This window comes from Teleopsis dalmanni, chromosome 1 (genome assembly GCF_002237135.1).
Source record: "Teleopsis dalmanni isolate 2A chromosome 1, ASM223713v2, whole genome shotgun sequence".
NCBI lineage: Eukaryota > Metazoa > Arthropoda > Insecta > Diptera > Diopsidae > Teleopsis > Teleopsis dalmanni.
In genome coordinates, this window is record NC_051846.1 from 120800233 (window position 1) to 120812253 (window position 12021).

Genomic DNA, 12021 nt, shown 5'->3' on the forward strand with positions numbered 1-12021 from the left:
GTTGACAAAAATTTTTGATGTGTAATGTGGGCTTAATGTACTACATTGGCGGACATTAAATATCGCAGCATGTTTTATTGTGTATACTTTTTAGAAACTGAAGATAAATTCGACTAAACTGTCACAATTTTCTATTCATATATTATACATTAAAACAGTATATGTACATAAATCGTTTTTCCACCTTTAACCCGTGTGTAATATTTTGCAAAGCATTTTGAATAGATATTAAATACAATTTGCAAGTTTTTTTCATTGACTGCCATTTTGTGCAATGTAGATTATGGCACTCGACTAAGTAACAAATAATCTTTCCTTTTCTACCTAAGGCAAGACGCTAACCGCTCTTTTGTCCAAAGTATCTATAACATGATTCTCTTTCGCTCATATATGGGTTTTAGTTAATTTCGAAAATTTTATTTTACTCCTTGTTAAAAAGCAATGCGTCTCGTCCCGTCGTGAATACATAATTTCAAAATTGCGTGATAAAAACTGTTTTCAAGATTCTAATATGGTAAAAATACAATGAAAAAGTGATTTAAGTATTAAAAGATTAAAAAAAATACAGAGAAAATATCTTTTTCAACAAGAAAGCCGCTCGAGCATAACGATTTCGTCGAACAAAGCGTTATGTGCAAAAGAAATTAGAAATTTCGTTTTGTTACAAGTGTGAGTGAATGTGTGTACTATCATAATTGAACGGACTACAAATTATTTTTGTAATGTGTCCTTTACGCATTTTTAACTGCATGAACGTAACGCATATATAACTAAATTAACTAAAAATAAGCTTTTGTGACTTGAATGAATTTAATGTACAATATTAAAGTCAAATCTGATTTTGTTACCATGAATTTCTACGATTTAAATTCTTTTGCTTGATATATATAACAAATCCAATCTTTGCTTTGATATCTTTCTGTTATCAGTGCAACAATAAAGCAACATTTGGATATATTTGCAAATATATTACGTACATAATTGTTACTGCACAAAATTACTACAAGTTAGTATTATAATCTTGAAAATTTCTTGTCAAAATTTTCTTCAGATAACTTTTTTTGCTGTAAGTATTACTAAATTAGTTAAATATAAAAATTATGTATAATTTTTTTGCTTCGCACGGACAGGTTATGAATACATAATTCAAAAAATATGGCATCATTGGTAATTTCGTATTTAGCGTGACATTTGCCAAAATATTTTCTTTTTCTAACACATGCACTATTGGACAAAATTGGTATGTGTCCGCCATATTTCTGAATCGTAGATGATAGCATTGTATGTATTCGAAAAAGGGATGACTATATTCAGACGTTTTCTATCTTTGCCTTTACTGATGTTTGAATTGCTCATCTTTTATCACGTCCGTCGCTAGTTTTGTCTTGTGGAAGTTAAAATTTCTTTAAAAGAAGTATTGGGTAATTCATAAAAATTACCGTTTTGTTTATAAATATTACAACCTTGAATTTGTTTTTAAAATTTGCACAATTGCAATAATTACAAATAATATTAAATGTAAAATAATTTATCTTCTCCCTGTGACTTTGTCGTTAGTTGCCTTGATTTCTACGAGTATGGCGTTAGTGCTCCGCTGTATAAAAGCCGAACGCAACCGAAGTTAACTCTACTGTACTGCTGTCAATGATTTCTATTGGTGCAAAAGTGATATCCGTGTGCGTGTGTTTGATATAAGTAAAAATTGAGTAGTTTATTTCCATACTATTTCTATGCATACAAGGCGTCATTTAATGTGCAGTAAAGAAAAACAGATATATGGGGCGAAGCAAGAATAAAGCTTATAATACTGTAAATCACTTTTATTTTGTGTATTGAAATTAATTAAAAACTCAACAGCAAACTAAGGTAAAGAATTTTATGTTTTACTGCAATAAAGAATTTAAAGTATAGAAATATATCTTCGTTTGCTAAGAACCGTTTTCAGTTGCTGGTGGGTAACAAAAGGCTACGGAATTGTCTGCCAATATAAACCATAACACTGATATACACAATAATTCAATATTGGTATTTTGCCCGTTATGACAAAAATTTAGTTGCTATATGTAATACGAATATACTAAAAGAAAGCATAAACTCCAATTTTTACATAACATATTGCAATTATAATTCCATTGTACTGCTTACGTACGTACTGTTTTTTTTTATTAATCAAGTGAACGCATTTCTTTCAGTTTATACATGTATAAAGTAGTGCTCAATATACAGTTGAGTTAAAGCAAAACATTTGCATCGTATCTTATAAGTACTAATGCTAATCGTAGCAAATATGTGAACTAAATAAAAAAATTTGTCGCAAATACTGCATCCTGCAAGTTATTTCGTTCATTACTTTCATCAAGTAATGAATAACGATTCTTTGCTACTATTTGAAATTTGCAAATCATTTCTGTATCTGGCAACATTTAACGCCATTTTGACCTAGAAATTTTGACGAATATGCATGTATAATATACAATCATTTTAATATAAATTACTGCAGTTCATACTAGCAATATTATGATTGTACATTGTAACAGGTAGAATTTTTGTAAACAAATCTCTAACAAATTCGGATAATAGATTTACCGTACTGTAATTGTTAAGAATATTAATTCACTCTAATCGTAAATTAGAAATGTTTTGATTTGTGTTTTAATTTAACATATTAATATTGCATGTACTTTTAATTATTTTATTTTATGCCCATTATAATTAAGTTGGTAGTCTAAAAAATGGAATTATTTATATAATTTAATATAAACAATATTTTTTATATACTTATTTTTCAGTGTTAGTCACTTGACATGTTTCTGGAGGACACTGATGTATTCCGAAAACTAATAAAATATTGCAAATAATATAAGTCGCACTTTGAAATTAATATATAATTATAAAAAAGGAAATTGTTAATCAAATAATAAGAAAAATTACTTTGTATGTACTCATATATAGTATCAAAAGTGTTTTAGTTTTAATGTACGTTTAAATCTTACTTGTTTATTTTTTTGCTGCCAGTTGGTCTGCGTTTACATTTAATACTTCAAAACATGGTATGAAACAGAACAAATACATATGTCCATACATAATTACATTAAACTAATACATTTATTTGTAATACATTAATTATTACAGTTTAAATTGACATAAAATGCAGACATCAATGAAATTTATTAACATTGCACTAAATCAAGTAGGAGCAATGTATACACCTAGCTGTAAATTGATACTCTATCATAACTGCAGACTACAAAAACGCTTTTAAACAATAAAATAAAGGACGGAAAACTGCGTGACAGTCGATTAAACTTTTTGGGAGGAAGAATAACTAATCACAGAAATATTTATTCAAAATATAACTGATATATCAGTTTAAATCATATACATTTGTTAATTTCAATTAAATATACGAATAATTGTAACTACAAAAATGTCGCAAGAACCACCGCCACGTAGTGAACCTTATGTTGAGCCTGTTAACGGCATAGTTCAACCACCAACTGTACCAGCACCAGACAGACCAGGTCGTAATACCAATCAATTACAGTATATAATAAAAACAGTAATGAAAGCTGTTTGGAAACATCATTTTTCGTGGCCTTTTCAACAGCCTGTTGATGCAAAAAAACTAAATTTGCCTGATTATCATAAGATTATTAAACAACCAATGGACCTGGGTACAGTTAAAAAACGCTTAGAAAATAATTATTATTGGACTGCTAAGGAAGCAATTCAAGATTTTAATACAATGTTTACAAATTGTTATGTTTACAATAAACCAGGTGAGGATGTTGTTGTAATGGCTCAAACATTAGAAAAAGTATTTTTACAAAAAATTGAGGCAATGCCAAAAGAAGAAATAGAACTAGAACCAGTAATTCCGAAAGGAGGTAAAAAAAAGGTGCGAGTACCTACAAAAGCTGCAACTGTGGGTAATCCACACGTTGGCATTCATGGTACAACTGTGGCAGTATCAACGCCTCGGCAAGTTAATGCCCGACCATTATCAGCACTTGGTGGTACAGTTTCATCATCTGGCAATACACAAAGTACCACTCCTGCCATTCCTCCTATTGGTACAGTACCGCCACAAACAGTTCCTGGAAGTACTAATACAACCACAACTGCTGTATCAGGTTCTACTATAACAGCACCTAGTGGCAGTTTGATGCCCGCCAATTCAGGCATTTTACCTGGAGCTCTTGGGTCTACTCCTTTAACTGCTGGAACACCTATTAACTCTTCGTTATTGGATGGAAGTGTTACTGGGCATTCATCTTCTGGGGTATCTGCGTACCATGTCAATAGTACCGCAAGTGTAGAGACTGTCATACCTCCCCAGCAACCAGCAAAAATGAAGAAAGGTGTGAAAAGAAAGGCAGATACAACAACTCCAACAGCAAACGCATTTGAGTCTCCATACGCTCAAATAGATTCGAAAACTGCAAAGATAGCCACGAGGCGTGAGTCCAGTCGACAGGTAATATATAAAAAGTTAGGCGTTATCACGTTTTGTGTAGCGTGGTATTATGATAAAATATGTGTTATTAGAATTAATATAATAATATTGTGTATTGTAAATACGAACAAAAGCAAAAGCCTTTTATATGGGGTTACTCGATTGAAGTGTTACCTATTCAAGTAACCATATCTTTTTAATGTGAAATTATTTTTTTTATTGATTCAAATTACAAATATTTGTGGAAATAATCAAGATTCAGAACCCGTTCTAGCTTGATATGGCTAATTTTTGGCTTTACCATGGCCTTCAAACGGTCAAAGAATGAGTTGCATGCCGCAGGAATATGATCTTCTGGCTCATTTCTGAAAAATGATTTTCTTCAACGCACTCATACTGGTATATTTTCTTAATCCTCACGTTGCTCTCTAAAATGGCACAGATGGAATAGTCCATCGAATTTGAATCTGGCGAATTCAAACGTTTTCGCCATTGCGTGTATAAAATGAGCTGTGGAATATGATTTTTTAACCATTCTTGGTTCACATGAGATTTATGAGACCAAGACCAGTGCCAAAACAATTTTCCGATAAGTCGCATTGACTTTCATACCAGGTTTGAAAAAAACGATTGGAGTGCGTTCATTGGCGTTTATAGCTTCACGTACCATTACTTGAGATTGAAAATTACTTCGGGTGGTCATTCATAGCCTCAAATTTTTATCAGTGCGTTCAGTGAATAAAGCACAATCATTTTGAAACTTTATGAACTGCTTAATGGAGAAAGTTTTCTTCTCATAATGTTGAGAAATTTGCCACGTCCTTTGATTTTTCGAGTTTAACATTTTGTTGCTTTGGTATAAGATCTTGTGGAACTTGTAAGGCTTACCCTTGAGAACATTTTGAAATATGCGTCGGTTGCTTTGTTGGGATATTTTCAGTTCTTTGGCCATTTGATAACCGCTACAACATGGATTTTATTCAAGTCGAATTTTCACTTTACGTATCATTTCAGGTGATGTTGTGTTGTGGTTTGTTTTTTGTCCACGACAATAGCGTTTGGAAACACTGCCTGTACCATTATAATGATTTATTGCGGAACCAACAAATATTGTGTTCACTTTAAGGTGTTTAAGCTCCTGAACAACAGCTGGTTGTGATTTTCCACAAATATAGTGTAATGACACTATTACGTTTAAATTCCATTTCGAATAACTTTTGTTATATAAAACTTAGACGCAAATGCTTGCGGTTAATTGTAAACAATATAAACAGTTGTCATTCGTATGAATTTCACATAGTTGGCAATACGAGTTTGATAGATATACCTGTGTGTAGTTGGTAACACTTAAATCGCCTAACTCTGTTTATTCAAGTTACTTGAATTACCCGCTCACACTACGGCTCGTTTTATTAAAATTTAAAGCTTTATTAATTTCTATCTTCTAGGATTTAACATTCCAAGGATCTGCTTATCCAATGTCACCACTTGGAGTTCCCGGTGTTCCTGGTGCTGGTGGCACAGCTGCTGTTCCTGGAGCTCCTAAATCAAAAGAAAAACTTTCAGATGCACTTAAGTCATGCAATGAAATTCTTAAGGAACTATTTTCTAAAAAACATTCTGGATATGCATGGCCATTTTATAAACCTGTAGATGCAGAACTGTTAGCTTTACACGATTACCATGATATTATAAAAAAGCCAATGGATTTAGGAACTGTCAAACACAAAATGGACAATCGTGAATATAAAAGTGCTCCAGAATTTGCTGCTGATGTGCGATTAATTTTTACTAATTGTTATAAATATAATCCACCAGATCATGATGTAGTTGCCATGGGTCGCAAGCTGCAGGATGTTTTTGAAATGCGTTATGCAAATATTCCCGATGAACCTGTTGCAAATGCACATGCTGCAGCAGCGGCTGCAGCACACAATGCTCTTACAAGTATAAAACATGAAGCGTCTGATTCTTCTTCCGATGAGTCTTCAGATACGGAAAATGAATCAAATTCAGACGAGGAACGAAATGCCAAGTTGAAAATGCTTGAAACTAAACTGTTGGATTTACAAGAAGAAATGCGTAAATTGATGGAAGAAGCATCCAACAAGAAGAAGGCAAAAAAAAAATTAAAGGAAAAGAAAAAGGTCGGTGCAAGCGGTGTTCTTAGTGGTGGTGGAATTACCCAAGGAGGGAATAATTTAGGCACAGGCGGCGCCGGCGTCGCCACGTTGGGAAATTTGCATAGTCATGATCTAACAACAGCAATAGCAATAGGTCAGTTAAATGTTGCAAACAAAGGGACTCCAATGGCAAGTGTAACAGGAACAGTTGTGAGTGCAGTAGTGAATAAAAGTGCTAAAGTTAAGGGGCCACGTGGCCCAAAAGCTAGTGGAGCATCAGTTGCGGCATCAGGAGCAGGAAGTGCAACTATAGGTAATAAACGAGCGAAAGGGAATGCGAGCACTAGTGTAATTGCTGCTACTGCTAGTGGAGTAGCGCGTGGTCCGAATAAGAAGAAACCTAGCCAAGTAATGAATTTTGACTCTGAAGAGGAAGACACAGCTAAACCAATGTCATATGATGAAAAACGTCAACTGTCCTTAGATATAAATAAATTGCCAGGTGACATTTTTTTTCCGTCTTGTTATTTGCAGCAAAAAAATGTTACATATATTAATGAACTTTAGGTGATAAACTCGGAAGAGTGGTCCATATTATCCAAAATCGTGAACCATCGCTGCGGGACTCTAATCCAGATGAAATTGAAATAGATTTCGAAACATTGAAACCGTCGACGTTACGAGAGTTGGAAAGTTATGTAGCATCATGCCTACGCAAAAAAACTCGTAAGCCTTACTGTAAGTTTATCCCAATGGCACGCACTACTACTACTACAACAGAAATAAAGTTCAAATTACGTTTCATTCATAATATGGAAGATAATATTTATTCCGTCTCAAACTTGAACATAATTAATTTTTTTTTCGCAACTCTTAAAATATTTATACAATATTATTTTACAATTGTAAGCTTTATATACAGAATGCTGTAGAAATTTTATTATTCAGTTTTAGCAAACTTTTACGTTTAATAATGTTAATTATTTGCGCATATATTTACATTGCACGTTTATATAATTGTACATACTAAAACACGCACAATATTGGAAAATATAGCCTTAAAAAACTAATTTGACATAAAAATAATTTATTAAATATATTCAAACAGTTCTGGAAAATTTTATGAGGTCGATCCTTGAAATTGTCAAAATTGCTAAAATTTATTTCAAATTTAAAAAAAATTTTATCAATAAAAAACCAGTGCGTGTATTTTTACGTCTTGTAAATGATTTCTTAATTCTTCTTCTACCTTAAAATGTAAGGAAACAGGCGCAAATATTAAAAGCTCAATTCAACTTATTTTATTTAAAATAAGAAAGAATTATATAAAAAAATGTTGATATTATAAGTTTACTGCGAAAAATTAAACATCCAATTACTGAAAATAAATTTAAATGGAGTAAATAAGGAAAAATAATAATTTTCAAAATTAGAATAGTAGTGACAGTGTTAATTGGATGAACTAATTTCGATCATATTTTTATAAAAATTTTAAAATCCTATTCATGGTTTCTTTAAGAAAACTTTACTCTTAGCTTCTTAATGTATTAAATAGTAGAGTTATTAAAATTGGTTACTGGTGTTGGAAATAAAACTTTTTTCTTTTTAGCCGTATATCCTTTTTATACAGTAGACTTTGTTACAACGGATGTCAGATTTAACGAACGACATAAGTCTGTTATTGTTTATTCCATATAAATTCGTTTATATAAATTTATCAATAACTGCACTAAAAAGCCGTATCGTGTTTAGGTGTTGTTAAAATGACACCTAAAATATTTCACAATTAAAGTGAATCGCTTAATTATTTGAAAAAAATGTATGTTACACCAAAACAATGATCTAACAAAAGGAAGTATAAAAAATCAATAAACACCATCAAGAGACAAAAAAATAAAATTTTTCAAAAAAAAAAATATGAAATGAATAATAACAATTTGGTAAAATGAATTTTTCGATTTAATTATTGTGCTGTAAAAAATATCATTCGTTAAATTAGATGTCTACTATATATGGTATATCATATTTATTTATTTTTAGTCATTTTGAAAATATGTAAATATAATGCAATTATTCAGTATTTCAGTGTAAAAGTTAATACTGTAATATTCAATTTTTAGCTAATGTATAAATCAAAATAAGTCACTTTTTTAATTTGTTGTATTAAAGAAATAATTGGTTATTTTAATCACGCATATGTTTTTGCTAAAGCAATATTTAGTAAACTAATAAAATTTTTTAGTTCTTGCTTTTTAAATAAAATTTTTTCTCACAATCAATCTGCATATAAATTCAATATACCAGAAACATAATTTAAATTAATATACAGTTAAATATGCAGTTATATATTTTTAATAACATTACATGTTAATGCAAGCTAGAAGGCCACAATTTAATTTTTAGTATGCACGAATATTATTTATATAATACAAATAGAATCAAAGAATTTTATATAACGTTCAAAATTTTAGTATTAATGAATATGTTTTTTGATTAATTACTTTGAGTTGCTTTACTTAACTTGTTTTAATTTAGATAAAAAACCATCAGGTAAATCAAAAGATGAACAAATGGCTGAGAAAAAACAAGAATTGGAAAAACGTTTACAAGATGTTACTGGACAGTTGGGAAGTAACAAAAAAGCAACTAAGAAAGGTAATAGTTAAATATTTATTTCTAAAATTGGCTTCACTTAAATTAAAACTGATATTGACCATAAAATCTTGAATTCATTTACTGTTTCCATAAAAGCAGAATTAGATTATTTTATAATTTATTAAATTTAAAAGTGAATATGTGATTAGTGCTTTAATTTCATAAAACCTTAAATTAGACACCGAATTACTTTAAAATATAAGTAGGTCAGATATAAAATATTTAAATAATTTATTAAAAATATATTATTTGTTATTATTATTAGTAATTATTATTATTATTAATTATTATTATTATTAATTATTATTATTATTATTAATTATTATTATTATTAATTATTATTATTATTAATTATTATTATTATTAATTATTATTATTATTAATTATTATTATTATTAATGTTATTATTTATAATTTTCATTCTTATTAATTTTTATTATTATTAATTTTGATTATAATTTTTAATATTATTAATTTTTATTATTATTAATTTTTATTATTATTATTAATTTTTATTATTATTAATTTTTCTTAATATTAAATTTTATTTATGTATAATTTTTATTATCATTAATTTTTATTAATATTAAATTTTATATATTTATAACTTTTATTATTATTAATTTTTGCTATTAATAATTTTTATTTTTAATCATTTTTATTATTATTAATTTTTCTTAATATTAAATTTTAATTACGTATAGTTTTTATTATTATTAATTTTTATTAATATAAAATTTTATATATGTATTTATATATAATTTTTATTATCATTAATTTTTAGTTATTAATTTTATTATTATTAATTTTTATTATTAATATTTATTATTATTAATTTTTATTATTATGATAATTTTAATAATATTAAATTTTATTAATATCAAAATTTATTTATTATTATATTTTTATTATCATTAATTATATTATTATCATTATAATTTATTATTATTAATTTTTATTATTATTATTATTATTTTATTATTTAATTATTATTATATATTATTATTATTATTATTTCATTATTATTATTATTATTTCATTATTATTATTTTATTATTATTATTTATTATTATTTTTATTATTATTATTATTATTATCATTATTATTTTATTATTCTTTACATTATTATTATTATATTATTTTATTATTATTATCATTATTATTATTATTATTCTATTATTATTTTATTATTATTATTATTATTTTATTATTATTATTATTTCATTATTATTATTATTATTTTATTATTATTATTATTATTATTATTATATTATTATTATAACGTAAAGAATAATATACACTGCGACTCAGACAGTCTATTGTGTTAACTTCAATAGTTTTAACGGATCATTGGCCTTTTAGTCTAGTCAACAGTGGGAATAGCAAGTCTGGTCAACAGACGGATAAGTTCGTGGTGTTCAGTTTAAGATCTTTATAGAAAATATTCTTAATTTTAGAGTTCAACATTCATTTCAAAAAAGTAGGGAATTCTTATTTTTAAAAGGCTTACCTTTTTAAAGGTAAGAAGTCTGTTTGAGTCTACCTTATATAAATCGATAAATACCTTAACATGTCTTTGGTTATTACACTTCGTCCAATAGTTTTGAAACTGTTAATCTTCCCAGGTACTGAGTTTTGCATTATGTACCGTGCATACAGAATAACGAATGGCGAACTAATTGATGATCGGATTCTAGTTCGGCGAACATACGTACCTGTTGTACCTTAACGAAGAGTATTTAGTGGTACCCTCTTTAAAGTAACATAAGAGAGATAGAAAGTTATCGAGCATACCTGTATGAATTTTAAGAGAGTTTATATTAATAATTTTCTATTTTAGATGGGCTTAAAATGCAGAAAATGCTCTGGCACATTAAACTTACAACGTTCCTCTGAAAGGTAAAATTGATTTATTGGTTAAAAAAAATTATTTCTAACATTTCTGATATTTTGTAGTTCACAACGTATTTGGGTTGTGAATTGTGTTCAATGTCAATTTGTGAAAAAATGCCTCAATGACGCAATTAGTGTTGCAATTATTGGTAATTTATAATGTAAGTGTTACACTATATAATATAATATTTTCTATTTACTCTTACAGAAAAGAATTGTGACATATGCCATTCAAACATGGTAAAAGTTACTTATTTTTCAATTAATACTAAGCAATTGGAGTTTGAAATTAAGTGCATTTTATGTTTATACTTAAATTAAATTTTTTTTAATTTGAAGTATAAATTCTAATTTTAAATCGAATTTCTTATTTATTCTTAACTTTTGTTTTGATTATTGAAAGATTATTTTTTTTTATTTCAAAAAATGTATATTTTATTATTTTTACAAGTCGCACCTTAAAGGAGAATGTGTATTAACTAACTAACAGATTTAATTACTACCGACTACTTTTATTGTAGTGGAATAATATCTTAAATTTAATCACTGGCATCAAATTTGAAGTTAGCGGTATGATTAATATTGTTAAAAAGAGTAATAAAAATAATAAAAAATTTTTTTGAAGATTTCTTAAATATGTTTAAATATGGTAACGTCACATAACTTATTCGTTATTCTTATTCTTTTATTTTTAAATATAATATATTAATTATCTCTTTATAATCTTTACTCGAATTTTAAATTCTAATATAATAATTTTGATTCAATTATTTTTATTTCTTATTTTATTATTTTTTTTCTTTTTGTTTAATTTTATTTCTTATTCTTATTTTATTCTTATTTTATTTTTTTTTTCTTATTTTATTTTTTTTTTTTTCTTATTATTTTATTTTA

At 27.5% G+C, this 12021-nt stretch overlaps 1 protein-coding gene across 8 annotated transcripts in view; it reads left to right on the top strand.

Moving 5' to 3' along the window:
• The first annotated feature begins 224 nt into the window (after positions 1-224).
• The window catches only part of LOC119668164 (homeotic protein female sterile), a 48697-nt gene continuing 36900 nt past the window's right edge, over positions 225-12021 (top strand). The window contains exons 1-6 of one of the 8 annotated variants that reach the window (XM_038077594.1): positions 225-1066; positions 2790-3050; positions 3133-4477; positions 5905-7081; positions 7147-7317; positions 9115-9234. In XM_038077594.1, the coding sequence (XP_037933522.1) occupies positions 3428-4477; positions 5905-7081; positions 7147-7317; positions 9115-9234 (2518 nt within the window). In that variant the 5' untranslated portion in view covers positions 225-1066; positions 2790-3050; positions 3133-3427. Of the gene's footprint in view, positions 1067-1331; positions 1867-1930; positions 2146-2789; positions 3051-3132; positions 4478-5904; positions 7082-7146; positions 7318-9114; positions 9235-12021 lie in introns of those variants that run through there. The other 7 variants (XM_038077593.1, XM_038077595.1, XM_038077596.1 and 4 more) reach the window with 7 other exon arrangements.